Raw genomic sequence first — 15,125 nt, 5'->3', positions numbered from 1 at the left:
GAAGTGGTTGGCTGCTAGACGTGGACGTTCACACAATTATGGTTAGCATAAATAACAGCAATGTCCCTATAAAGTAATTCATGGTTAATTATACATACCTGCAGTTCCACTATACGTTCCAACCTCGGTTAACCGATAGTTGTCGCTTTCGTCGTTTATCCGAAAAAAGTCATACTTGGCGTAGTATGGAGCTCCGTCTCTATTCACTAAGTCAATTCTGATTTCATATCTCCTTTGGTTAGTCAAGTAATAAAGTTTATCATTTCCGAGCCAAAAATTATAACTTAAATTTCCAAATCCTTCTTTGTAGCTGTTCCATCCAAGGTAGAAGCCCTCACTCCCATCGACCCGTCGTTGGAACACCTATAAGATTTCAAAGGAAACATCGTAATTATAGTTTGTAACACAAAGTTGAATAATATTGGTGGACTCTCGGATGTGTAATTCTGAAATCTCGAATTCTTGAAATGAAATACCTTTATGGTAATATGACCCGCAAAAACTTTCAACCTAGTCTATACAATGAGTATATATGAACACAGAAATCAGAATTCCCCAGATGGTGAAGATTCAACACGATGGTATTAAAAAAATGCATGAATGGCAATAGATTGCGGTACAACTCATGTGAAATAATATTAAAATTATCAGACAGAAGCCATAGATCAGTGAAAAGTCTGTTAATGATTAAAGTAAGTCTTACATCAGAAAAATCCATTCCATTCCAAGTTCTAGAAATGAACTATATAGTTCGTAATGTATTCCCGTGCCTATCGTAGGCTATAACACTTACCGTCCATCCTCCTCCGTCAGACATGTTACAGTAGACCTCAAATGCTGACCCTGTCCATCCGGTCGGTTTGATTCTGTATATACTGCTGTTTCTGGTACTATCATCCTCAAAAATTTCCTGACAATCTTTAGGTGGTCTCGTGCAATTTACACCGTCCCCTCTGTAGCCATTAGCACAATAGCATTGTCTTATTTCATTCCGTACGCCACACTCCGATTTAGGGCTGCATGCGTAACCTTCATCCCAGATGATCTCACCGTTGGTACAAACACCCTTTCTTGTACATCCAGAATTCACGAAAAAGTCACCTTCCTGTCAGAAAAAATGGTATGTTATAGTTTAACACGTGTTGATATCACAATATGCAGTCATCTCTTACTCCAGTTTGTAGCAATTATTTAAATTAAGATTAAAGTTATATATAACATATTAGTAACGTACAAGTTCTACATTAAAGTATATTAGTCGTTTTTTTTATTTCTTTAATGGATGACTCCTGTACTTACTGGTACGATCGTCTGCCCTTCTGATACGTAACATCCACATTGTTTAGGAGGTACACAGTCAGATCCCTTCATGAAGAATCCATCGGGACAAAAACAGACTTCACCATCAGTACAGACCTCATCCTGACAGATTCCTGGAGCTTCACAAGTTCGTTGACACGCGGTACTGCAGTTATCAATGTCCATATTGCCGGGACAGAATGTTAAAGCATCTGTAAGATAAAATTAATTGGAACTATTATTACATTAATGTTACTAGGAATGTATATAATCTAATGAAAAGAATTAAGTGTTTGATAAGTTAAGTTCAGATGTATTTTTGTATTTAAACGATGGTTGACGATAGATGGATGTACCAAATGGGCCAGAGAGGATTGTCAGTGATATTCCCCTGATGACCCTGCATATATGTCATATTATGTAATGTTTAACGACGTCACGAAACAATACATTTTCACATATATATAAGCCTTTTATGTCATGTGAGTATGATATTGCTTTGTTAACTAATTTATTAGTGATAACTCACCAGTATTCTCTCCGGAATAATTACTGAGGTTGCCCAGCTTGAAGTGACTAAAGGCGTCACTTATACGGAAATGATCGTAAGATACTCGGATTAAGTAACCACTTGATGTGGTTATCTCAATCACCAGCTGGTATTTCTTCTGGTTGGTCAAGAAAGACAACTTCTCGTTGCCTAGCCAGAATTCATGAGAGAGAAACCCGAAGCCAGACTTGTAGCTGTCCCAGTCGCGCCTGAAATCGATGGATCCGTCGGTGCGCCTTTGTATTACCTATTGACAGAGTCGTTACCGAAATGATTTGTTAGTCACTGATATTTGATTCGGTGCTTTAAATGTTGGCATCCAGCACAGCCGTCTTGATCTTTACTCAATAAAAACAGAAAGTATTTTTTCTCACCACCATCTTGTAACTTACAAATATATAATGTGGTCACCGAAATAACTAACATCGTTACTACTCTTCCAGCTGCTGTGAACATTATTGTTTCAGTCTGACAATTGTTGATATAAGAGCAAGAAACCAAAGGCATACCGTCCATCCACCGGAACTGTCGGTGTTATCACAGTAAACCTCAAATGGATCCGAATAACCATCTGGTTTGATCATGAAGACACCGGAAGAGTTATGGGATGAACATTGTCCCTGAACTTCTCTGCAATCTCTCGGATAAGCCGATTGTTGATAGAAGAAAAATGATGATGAACCTATGATGTATTGGAAAAAAAATACTTGACTGCATTAATTGTTAACTTTGCATATTTGGTTTACGTATATAACATACAACACGTTCTTATTTCTACTATTCGAAAGATCTTACACCCGTAGTATAGCAAAGGATGTCTGAATTTAACACAGAAAATGCAATTCACTATGTACTTTACACTTCAACAGACATATCTGACATGAGTTATGGCGACTATTTTGAATTTGAATGCCCGAAAACACCTTAAATCACCATCCATTCTCGTCTGCCAATACTTCAGACAAAGCCCCGCAAACCACGCCCCAATTGCTGTGTATATGCTCCCGTTACAGTTAACATGATAAATCTAATGTTACAAGGGTTTAATTTTTATTTAAATTACATGTTTGGAAACAAGAGGGGTAAGCATCACTCACCTAATATCTTTCCATTAGTAGATCCATCACCTGTCTGTTGGGCACTCTAACCGAAGAAAAATTCATATATGTAAATGAATAACAGGAAAGTGACTTCGTTGTTTTAAACAATGAAATAGAGCAAAGAAGTTTATAGATAAAACATGATTCGAATCAGTGACCTCTGGATGTCAAGCTCTGAAAATTTTCAAACTTTCAACTTTCAAAGATTTCAAACTTTTTAAAAACATGTTCTTATTATATTTCCGAGTCAATGTGAATTATGTGTCCCATTTACGTTGAGAAGTATTAATGGAAATACTTACTGGGCGTACTTTAATACATCGATTAACAAAACAAGTAGTGATTGCCGGTTGAATAGATTTGGGGGTCGCGAATAGGTCGGTTACTATGCAGGTGCAACAATCTTGTTATTTAAATTGAAAATATTGAAATTGGTTCAAGTCATTAAAGATTAAAAAGCAAGTATATTCCAATTGACATTAGAGGACATAAAGGGGTTCGGATGATGGACACATATCACTCGACTCGCCTTTATCTATTCTTAAGTTGTCCGTTTTTAAATATTTTCGCTAACAAGCTCACACATTTCTCTCTCAAACAACGGGAGAGGGAGGGTTAAAACATGTATCGCCAAAGCATGGAGTGTTTGAATCTATTAAGAAGAGTAAATAAATATAATAGTAAAGTAATGTTATAAGAAATATGGTAAAGGTTAACACATAACATAATTCAGATAAACAGCGTAACTCCACTATAAATAATCAATACTCATAAATCCTTCGACTGCTCATTAGACAACGCTCGAATGATAATTAATCAAAATGCAAATTACATGTGTAGACTAGCAGATCAAAATGATTCTACTAAGTTGTGTTTACGTTTTTACAACGATAGCTCTTCCTTCTACAATTCTAACTTACATTCCCTATTCTTAAACCTTCCTGGTTGACAATACAATATTTGATATAGGCATTGTCGTTCTTTCCAAACAGAGAGTAATCTCAATCTTTGCATCTTTACATTAAAGAGAAAGAAATTGACGAGGCATTTAAAGCGAAAATGCATTTATTTCGTTTACATACGGATATAGTTTAATATCTACGAGGAAACAATATCATTATACCTAACTATAGTTAAACCCTGATAATTTCTGATAAGGTTTTAAATATCCCTTCGAAAGCTTAACTAAACTATTTTTGGGAGGGGCGGGAGCTGTTAGGGAGGGGTAGGATTTAACATTGTCGTACTAGCTTTGTTCAACATGAAGAAATCAATAAAGTGAGGAAGATTGAACGATGCACATGTAGATTCAGGTTTTGTTGTACACACATATTATCACTTGTATTGAAAAAGTGACAACGGAACCAGAAATATCAAATTAAAGTATAGATTTTTTTTAGCTAATGATTACAGAATAAATAAATTACGACATTTTTTTTTAAAGAAAATTCTTTACGTGGCATTCCCTTTAAATGAATTGTTATTTTTTGTATTTTTCATAAAAAACACAAACATTGCTCCGGAATTTCAGTTTATTTTGAGAAGGAAATACTTTTTACAATCGAAAATGGCGTAATAAACTTCAGAGAAAAATTTAGATAAGATATTTTTATGAAAATTGCAAAATCTTCTGCTGGCTGACAACAAGATGTGACAAAATAATTCCTCCAATTTTTGTTATCTTATGGTTGTTCAATTTTTTTTCCAAGTAGCAATTTATTTGTGTGGTTATTTGAATAATAATTAATGACGTACAAGCTATTTATCTACGAATATGGGATTGGTGTATCTGTTAGTTTTGATCAACTTTAAATAAAGTCTGGTGCCTTTTTAAAGTTACTATGATATACTCCTTTTAGAAACGTATACGAATAACTAAACATATCGCTTAGCTAACTTAACAAGGATAAAGAGAGGTAGCCGATATGTACACACGTATCGTCAATATATTAAGTATCAATGTTCAGCAATAGACTTTCAGTGTTAAATTACAAACATCTCGTTGCTGTGATCTTAATTATTAAGAGTCTGACATAAACAGAAAAAGATCAAATCAACAAATGTTGAATTTTCGAATATTTAAAAAAGTCTCAGCCTACTTAGTTGGATATAAGGTCTTTCCAAATTTATCCTGTATCCCGGAATCTTTAACTCTAAGTAAGTAGTCGAGAAAGTTATCAGAACTTATATTGTTCGAAACCGCAATGAATTAACACTTAACATTTTCATAAGATATTTGCTGGAATGGGTTACGATCCGATGAACCAAGAAAATATATTGATCGCGAATCATATTACTTTGTAGGAGCTATGATCAATACTCATAAAAATATTAGACAAAATAATGATTTTCAAATTTCATTGGAATTAAGCAAAATATATGTTTTCTTTATTTTGAAAGTAAAAATTAATGTTTAACATTTACTTAGGATCTTCTGATTTTTGTTTGTAAATCTTATCATGGTGGGAAATTGTGGAACCACAAACCACATACTTTTGTAGATAGTCGAACGTAAGAACAAACAGTAACAAATATAAGAAATCATCAACATGGTTGCATATTACGTTGCGGAATACTTTATCTTACACGTATTTAGTTGAACGTATTACACTTAGTAATTAATTTGACAGTACATATTACGTCCGTTTCTTAATTTTTTTTGTCCTGAAACGAAGGTCGTAATATGTAGCTTACTTACGATTGACATAGCTTTGCACTGGTGAAGCAAGTCTCACAGGAACTTTACCAGTACTAAAAAAACTCATATTGACGATACTGTTCTATGTTTGAAAAATTATTGTACCCAAAAATGTTTTTATAAAAAAAATTGTTTTAGTCATAACCGAACCTCTAACTTTAAGGGACAAAGAAGGGGTCCTTTTTACAAAACATTGATTTCGATTTTTTTCAATTTGTCTTGTTTGAGTTATTATAGAATTTTCTACTTTCTTGAAGCTACACACAAAATATGATTTAATAGATCACGTTACGACAATTTACAATAAACGTATGCTGGTATATTCTTTTATTTGAAATTCAGAAACATGCTCTATTTATTTTCTGACTTCTCTCATCCTCGTATAATCTTAAACGAGTTGTATAACTTTTGTAAGACTACAATACATTAAATGAAGAAGCAGTTGAGAAGAATGATATGCCAATGGTTCTCAAAGTTTAGAAGGTGAAATAATATTAACTCATTCTTTCCCCAAATCGATGTGCAATATGACTTATTTGCTTTTTTTCTAAATCTTTGAAGGATATAAAAATGTATCTATGGGTTAACTACAAATGCTCGACAGATTCTGCAAATCTTAAGAAATATTTATTAAGTTGCTTGAAGTTTTATTATAGACTTTGCGAATAGGTCTTTGTATATTAAAATGATATATATTTCATGTATATTTGCCTTCTCTCATTTAAATATGGCAAATTGGACAAAACTGTAAGTCCAGAGATTTTTACGTCTGGCATTAACTTTAATTTTCTTTATCCTCAGTAAATCATGTAGAGTTTACGCTAAATTGGTTACTCAATTAAAATTTAACATTGTTATTTGTCCATTGCTTCATTGAAATTGATAAATTTCTGATAAATAAAGAAGATCTACATCGGAATACAAAATTGGTGGCATTATAGTAAATCATAAGTTTCAATGTGAATTGAATTAGACGGATGAAAACTGTAATTAATATCAAGTAAAAAAATTCTTTTCTCGTTAATTATTATAAAGTTAAGAATCTGAAGCGAGATATTCAAAGTGTGGGCATGTAGCTATAACGTTTCTATTAATATAATTGAGTCTACCGTATTTGATTTATACTATCGGTAAAACTTGCATTTATGACAGTCTGTATTATGTCTGATTTCATTAATGATAAAATCCTATTACAAATTTTAGCACGTCTTTTTTAAACACATGAAAGTTCTGAAGTTGTACCTATGAGAGATATACTATTAACAGTTTAATGTTCAATTTTAAAGTTAAAGGTAGGAATACAGGTTTATGAATTACTAACACAACAAGAGCTCAATATTTTATACAACTTTTATATCGTTTTTATTTAAGGAACTTTGAATGTTTAACTACATGTTTGTGTCTTAAATGGTTCCAGAACGTTACTAAGTTACTAGTACTATTACAATTATTTATCGAATTTGCAACAACAAAAATCCGTCCTTATTATCGGATCTTTCATCTAACACCTTTACTTTACATACAACTAGTGGCTTCTTCAACACATTGCAGAAAGTATAAAGTTAAAGCTTGTAATTTCTGAGCTAAATGTAAAACATAAAACACTTGAAAGCATTAGATTTAATTTAATTTAAATCTAATTTCAATATCTTTGCCAAAAATATAATATTTAATGATTTTCAAATCTCTTTTTATTTCTTGATTTGTTAAAATATAGTCAAAAGGAGACTTTCTGTTCAAGATTTGATTGCTTGTCTTTTGTTTCAATTTCGAGACTCTTTTGTGGTTTGTGGGGAGTTTCAAATAACTTAAGTACTTAAATTAATCTGAAAAAGGTTTAACTGAATCAATTTCAACGTTAACTCCAATTACTGAAATATACTTTGCGTTTATTATTATTTTGTTGAATTATTTCTTACGCACTTTTGAAGCGATACAGACCATCATTGTTATTCTGATACAAACAAATACAGGATTCCAAAATATGAACATTGTATTGAATTTGAGGAATTATGATGTCTCCATTTCCAATATCATACACCATCTTTTGAACAATCAAAACTTTAATTTAAAATATGGTCAAAAGGGAGAATTGCACTTCAAGATTTGAACGTTTTTACTTTGTTTTAATTTGAAACTCTTTTTGTAGGAAGCTTAAAATTAATTTTAAGTATTTCATTACTCTGAAAAAAGTATTTCTTAATCCACTCAAACGTTTACTCTACACACTTCAATATCCTTTGCGTTTATTTTTTGAATTATTTGTTACGGACTTTTGAAGCGTTACAGACAATGATGTTTATTTCAATACATATCACTACCATATACCAAATATGAACATTGTATTGAATTTGAGGAATTATGATGTCTCCATTTCCAATATCATATACCATCTTTTGAACAATCAAAACTTTACTTTAAAATATGGTCAAAAGGAGAATTGCTATTCAAGATTTGAACGTTTTTACTTTGTTTTAATTTGGGACTCTTTTTGTAGGGAGCTTAAAATTAATTAAAAGTATTTCATTACTCTGAAAAAGTATATTTAAATCTACTCGAAAGTTTACTCTAAACACTTCAATATCCTTTGCGTTTAATTTTTGAATTATTTGTTACGGACTTTAGAAGCGTTACAGACAATGATGTTTATTTCAATACAGATCACTACAATATACCAAATATGAACATTGTACTGAATTTAAGGAATTATCATATCTCCATTTCCAATATCATATACCATCTTTTGAACAATCAAAACCTTAGGTTCAAAGTCTGTTATCGCGCGAGTACATTAAAATATATATACTACGACAGATGACTGAAGAAGGTACATAATGAAATGCGTTTAAAATTCTTATCTGTATTTTCTGTGTGCTACATTAGAAGGCACCAAACCTGAATTGACTTTGACTTTTATGCTGGATTTAATTAAAAATATAAAAGTAATAGAACTTACCGATTCACGAAAAACGAGGCAGCTAGTTGTCCAAAGGAAAAATAAAAATTGGAACATTGAATAAAACTTGCTGATCATTTTGACGAAAGAGTGAAATATTTTCTGGTGACTCGCCCTTCTCTGATTTCAAGTTGATAATGACTTTCACCTCTGTCGATGACAAATCGTACCTTGCATCGAGTAATTTAGTATGTACGGTAGAAAATACAGAACATAATTCACCTCATTGAAAAAATGCACTGTAGTAAAATGGTAGTTTCCACTAAATGTTATTCTTTACGCGCGTCGGTAGACAGAAGAACAAGGAAGTCAAACCTCATTGGACAAGGAAATCGAGACTACTTAAATAGTACAGTACAAACTATGAGTCAGCCATCTTGATATCATCGGGAAACACAACTGTGATCTTCGGTCAAGTCCATAACGTTAAGCTAAATAGCCTTTGTTTAAATAAATATTACTTAAATTAAATTTAATTAAACATTTCTGTATTCAGAATAAAACTAAACTTTAAAAAATGGTTGAAAGAAGACTATATATAGAAAGCCAATCTAGGACTTATTGAGGTTCTAATTTCCCGTCAAACCCTGTACTTCTCTTTAACGCCCTGACGAAACGATGAAAAAACTACGGTATGCTGACAGTAAACTGAAGGCAGTAAATCACCGTAGCTTTATATTACAAGTAGGGCTATACTGATGGAGAAGTAAAACTAGCCATTATCATATTTATATGAATATGAAAGGGACGCAAACGATTAATAGTAAAATCCACTTGAAACATTTACATCAAAGTCTGTAGTGTTTCGTGTGGGAATTGTTACTTTATCAATTGTATATTAATACACAGGGTGAAGACTTAAAGAGGTCTGACAAGGATAGTTTGAAATAATTGTTGAATTCCATTTTTTTTTTGCTAGAGCTTATGCTTTGTGTTTAGAAAGTTAGTAAACTTGAATCATGGAAAATGAACTTCGTATCGTTATTCAAAGAACTATTTACTTTTTCATGTTTAAAAATAAATAAGCGAGAGAGCTTGCTGTATTTAAAGGTATAAACATTTGTAGAGCTGCATTTTCGGATAAAGATGTGTAAAAATGAGAGAATGTGACGATATACTCAATCATTCTACAGTGGTTGCGATGAAACCAATATAATTCAATGTCCCACAAAATATTAACCTAGTCAAAATCTCAAAGGGAACTCACTAATCAAATGGAAACCACCTGACTTGTATGGATTCAAACGACCTACTTATAAACACTTTGCTTATCTATTTATTTCTTGAAAGATGATATTGTATTTGCTTTCTTAATCTCATTCTTTGATTCTTTCACGCTAACAAAAGGAATACCCTATTAGGTAGGGTTAGTAAAATGTGTAAACTTTGCAATGATCATGGTAATTTATGTTTAACATCGGCACGGACTGCATTATAAAATATACCTAAATTGTTCTAAAATCACTGCTTGTTGTTCAATTTGATGTTAACACCAAGTAGCTTAATATATTTCTACATTAGAGTTATATTTCAAATAATGAACTTTCAATTGGAGTATTTCAATATTATGTTTTTGATATGAACGTTCATGAGTAAAAAAATATTGGGATTTGAAAAAAAAAATGTTTTAATAGTTAATCATCAACCTTTGCTAAGAAGAAATATGTAAGGTCGTGTGTTCACCGGAAGCAAGTCCTTGAATGTAATCGAGAGCATGTGTGTTGATCCATTTGTCTTGCTGTCTGTATATATTCTGTGTTACTAACCCAAACATAACAATTTTCACCTTAAATAGTAAAGCCTGTTTCACGGATTTATTCATATATTTGTTGTTGTTACCTGCTCCCTCGGTGGCATGTTCGTTCATAATCGTCGTTTTCAAAGTAAACTAATTGGCAAACAGTCGTACCAATATCATTGTTTGTGTTTGTATCTGGTGCTCATTCGAGCGGGGAGAGAACTTCCACGTCCCCACTCCTTGCTGATAACCTGTCAAGAAAATATTTGAGTTGTATTTTTAATATTAAGTGTAATTTGGTATGTAGTTATTTCCCCATCACATTACTTTAAACATGTGATTCCATGCCTCTTTGTCTTAAGAGTAACTACTTACTTCCTGTTCATGACTTATTCACCCCTACACCCACATCATATTCGTAGAAGCCCCCTGTGTCTTAATTCCATGAACTATTCATGCTGACCCAGAGATGACAACCTGTTGCATCTCATGTGTATTACAAATATGGTTAGTCATAGTCATCTCCTATGTGTCTTAGTAATTGTAAGTAATTATAAAGAGATATGGAAAAGGATTTGTATTCAAATGCAACTTTTATAAAAAGGACATTAATATCTCAAATAATTGTATTCGTGACGTGAGTTATGCATGGTCGGATTTTTACTACAGACCCCCAGATACGTATTGTAACCAGATTGTTTTGAATAATGAATTCATCAATATTTATAATAAGATCCTTTTTTTATCAAATATTCTCAAACAAAAAGGTGCTTTTCGATTGCGTGACTTTTTCGACAACAATGGTTATTGGTTATGATGGTTTTTGTACTAAGCTTGATCTGGATCATTTCACTTTTACTTTTTATTTCGAAATTTGGTCGGCGGTTCCAAAACCTTGAAAGAAAAGTGTAAATAACGCTCACAACACAAATGGTATTAAGCAACGCCTTGTAAAAGCTATTACGTCACCCAAAGTCACGAAGTATTTTTACAAGTATCTAATAGAGAACAAATCATAACAACCAACAGCAATCCAGAAATGGCATGAAATCGATAGCAAGACGTATGACTGGAAATCATGTTTACGTTACCTTATCTGGCTGTAAGAGATACCAAAACACATTACTTTCAGTTCCGTTTCTTGCATAGAATACTTAGTACCAACATGTTTTTATTCAAGATCAATGTAAATGATAGCTCGTTTTGTAAATTTTGTCAGAAAGAAAATGAAACACTAAAGCATTTGGTTTGAGAATGTGATTTTGTTAAAAACCTTCTGGTTAGAGTCTGATAACCTCTGCCTAAAGAGAAACGTTGGTATTAACCATGATCACGTTTAGTTTGGTTATATCGAAGAAGCTAAACATTCGATCAACTGTTTATCTTTTACATGCAAAGTATAATGTCCTCAGTTGCAAATTAGGTGATAAGCTGTCAGATGCTATTGCATTTTACTCCAAACTCAAATATTATTTACAGGTAGAATATTACATACTTAACAAAGCAAGTAAGGAATGCCGTAGTACACTCTTAAAAATGACATGTTCAATAAATGAATGTATTAATTACTTTCTAAGAAAAGATGACAATATTTATTTATTATTATTAATTTTTTTGGGGGTGGGGCTATGTGAGTTTCTTTTCTATTAATTCTGTTTGTTTATTTATAAATGCTTATGAGTTTAAGTGTTACTTTGTTAGGTCGTTAATGTAATCGTTTATATAATTTTTAGCAAATCGAATTACAGTTTACAATTGATTGTTCATTGGAAACGAAAGATATCAATATATGGAGTTAAAAAATGTAATAAAATGTATATGTGATTTTATTTCATCAGCTATCAATATGTATTGATATGCTTTGTAATAAGCGCATAATGATTGGTGACTTTTAATGGTTATGACGATGTCACATATTTGCACTCCGTATGATATTTTTTCCCCTATGAAGCATCTATTTAAAGAGATGTATTTTAGACACCAACAATTTTACTTGAATTGAGAAACACGCCTGTCCAAAGGAAAAATGAAACTCGAACTAACGAATAAAGTTTATTACAGTACATCTTGATGGTCGCGTATCGTCTTCTACAGAGACCTGCTCTTGTCTGAATTACAAGTTGAAAATAACTTTCACCTACTAACAGGTTGCTACAGATACTGCCTGGGGGAATTTATAACGTACAGTAAAACATTGTTTCCATCTTTGTTACTACAAATAATTCACTAAATGTATTGGTTCAATTCATTACGTGATAAATACATACAACAAATGGAAGACATTGCATGAGAACTGCTACTCAACAGCGTCCGTAGAAAACAGAACAAGGAAGTCTGAAACCTTGGACACGGATTTGTGCTTGAAATAAAAGTGAAGCTAAAATCATAACAAATATTATGACTCATGAGTCTTCTTGTAATGAATACTACGGTATCTTCATTGGACTTTTTGAAACCAATCATGTTTTCGATTTGATTCTCTCTGAATCGAAATGATCTTAAATTGACGTCAATAGAGCAAATTCTAATCTGCTCCGGTTGTGGTGTCCTTTCTATTGGATAAAGTCTACCATGTCTTAAATACTTGGCTGCAGTAGAGGGTTGACTCTGTTTCCCTTGACTTGGCTAAAGGTCATCAATCATGAGAAGGAATGGGGGGGGGGGCAGGCTGATACTTAAGAATAAATGATTTTATTTGTAGCGTAAATTAAATGAGGAACAACGCCCATATAACTCTCAGGCTACATAATGAGCCAGCAGATCATGAAAGTCAACAGCATTCGCTAATCCCCTTTCCAGCATATTATTTTTAACCTGCATGGAGGGGGGGGGGGGGAGGCAGCTGCGCCCCCTGAGAGTTCAACTTCCTAAATGGAAGTAGGCCTATGATTATGTGAACGCCTGGACTATATACTTATTACTTCTCTGTGTTTCATAAAGGCCTATTAGTTATATTTTTAGCCCCTTAATCAGTGCCCCGTTGATTTAACTAACAATATTGAAGCTCAGTCAGTTACACGGCCGATCCACTCAGCTCACTTGCCTTATGAAGTAACGTAAAGACCTATTTCTCCCTTACGAAGTGATTTTATCCCGCAACGAATTCTTCTCATATATTTTTTTTTTTTGTGGAGAGTAAAATTTTCTACAACATGAGATCTCACATTTTAGAATGTTCATATGCAACTTACATGGCTCGCAATGTACCATTTCTGGCAATCTGGGGCGGGCATTTTTCGCAATAAAAAAATTCTTGCTGAGCTACGCTCCAACCGATGCGGGCGCTACGTTTCGATAGTGTCATAATGGTCCAGTTTGGGAGGTGGCCCACCGACTAACAATTTCGTAAAAGGCCCTAGTATATACCGACATCATTTAGACGATACATAATTGTTCTCGATATCACTCAACTACCCCTAGAGATTCTACCTTGGCTTGGGAACTGAAGTATTGTTATTTCCCGATAAAGTGAATGTGCCCAGATACCCAATGGTGATTTTTTTTTATTGTACTTACGGTACCTTATGTGTGCATATTGTAGACATCTGTATAACAAGATTATTGTATTTGAAAAACCAAACATTGAGAATGTTTCCGTTTGGGTTCAGGATACGATTTTATCAATCATGATAAAGGCCCTAAGTTTCACCCGGATATTAAATAGATAAGTCTTTCGTATGTCTAATAACTTGCCAGGACTGACTTTTGGTAAAAATGCAGTAACCAAACAGTAACAAACTGTTAGACTTCGGCTTTCGCCGGGACTTTTGCCCTGGACCCCGTCAGGGCCGTAAGGCGGGCCCTTTGACCCCACCCGAAAAATATTTTGCCCCAAGGCGCTCGCTACGAGCAGACTCCTTCAGTTTTATCCGTGGTCAGTCTTTTAACATTGACGCTCATGTCTTTACTCGTTACAAAACATTACCGCATGCACGGATTGGTTGACTTTAAAGCAAAATTGAAAATGATTGCTTCCCACATTATGTGACATCGGATCTCGTAGCGAGAAAAACAAGACTTATCAGAGAGAATAGTCTGTCATTATTTCAATTATGGTAATTTAAAACATACGCAACGGTGATTTCAATTAATATATGTTTAATAAGAGCGAATTTCAGTGAGAATATGTCGACTATGGTTGTCTAAATTTCGACAAGAAACTGATTTATATTTGATCACCGAAATTAATTCAGCTTAACATTCCTTGCTGAAAAACGAGCCTGACATGTTCCAGTAGAAACACCGTTCCTTCCGGGCTGGATATTTTACCGTAAATTTCACGCTCCAGGTCCAGTTTTTAGGTTTTGCCACTGTGACATACATTTCATAACCTCCATCTGCTACTTTTTGAACGGAAACATGTCTCAGCGAGGACGTCCGAAGGGCAGTTTGGGAAAGAAAACGCTGGCTGAAGCCGCCGCTTTACGACAACAGAAACTGAGCCTAAGCCCAACCCTACCACAGGACACTCGCACTGATGACACGGAAGACAGTGACGACGCGACGTCTGTACAACAGCTGACTGATACGTTGGATACGTCAATAGAACTGATCTATGCTGAATTACAGAAAATTCGTAAAGAGTTTGGCAAAGCCATTGCAAAGAACACAAAGGAAATCAAAGCACTTAAGGCCGAGAACACCGAGCTGAAAACAATTTGCAACGCTTTAGAGGAGAAGATTGAGGTCTTATCGAAGACACAAGAGGATCAAGCAATGCTGATCAATAAACAAGAAAGATTTTCTCGCCGCAGCAATGTCCGCATTGTTGGGATGGACTACTC

The 15,125-nt window shown here is 33.6% G+C and overlaps 2 protein-coding genes across 3 annotated transcripts in view; both read right to left on the bottom strand.

Annotated features, from left to right (window-relative positions):
• LOC139973996 (fibrinogen-like protein A) overlaps nt 1–15,125 on the bottom strand; it is a 162,059-nt gene that overhangs the window by 28,585 nt on the left and 118,349 nt on the right. The gene's annotated exons all lie outside the window — the stretch shown is intronic.
• The window catches only part of LOC139973989 (uncharacterized), a 128,673-nt gene that overhangs the window by 2,038 nt on the left and 111,510 nt on the right, over nt 1–15,125 (bottom strand). The window contains exons 1-7 of one of the 2 annotated variants that reach the window (XM_071980898.1): nt 8,604–8,716; nt 2,947–2,992; nt 2,359–2,531; nt 1,829–2,096; nt 1,300–1,511; nt 794–1,105; nt 99–363 (exon numbers count right to left, since the gene is read on the bottom strand). In XM_071980898.1, the coding sequence (XP_071836999.1) occupies nt 99–363; nt 794–1,105; nt 1,300–1,511; nt 1,829–2,096; nt 2,359–2,531; nt 2,947–2,992; nt 8,604–8,681 (1,354 nt within the window). In that variant the 5' untranslated portion in view covers nt 8,682–8,716. Of the gene's footprint in view, nt 1–98; nt 364–793; nt 1,106–1,299; nt 1,512–1,828; nt 2,097–2,358; nt 2,532–2,946; nt 2,993–8,603; nt 8,717–15,125 lie in introns of those variants that run through there. The other variant, XM_071980899.1, reaches the window with a different exon arrangement.

The sequence above is a fragment of the Apostichopus japonicus genome, chromosome 9, assembly GCF_037975245.1.
Source record: "Apostichopus japonicus isolate 1M-3 chromosome 9, ASM3797524v1, whole genome shotgun sequence".
Taxonomy (NCBI): domain Eukaryota; kingdom Metazoa; phylum Echinodermata; class Holothuroidea; order Aspidochirotida; family Stichopodidae; genus Apostichopus; species Apostichopus japonicus.
The sequence above is the reverse complement of the archived record's forward strand: the minus strand, read 5'-3'. Positions and strand labels throughout refer to the sequence as shown.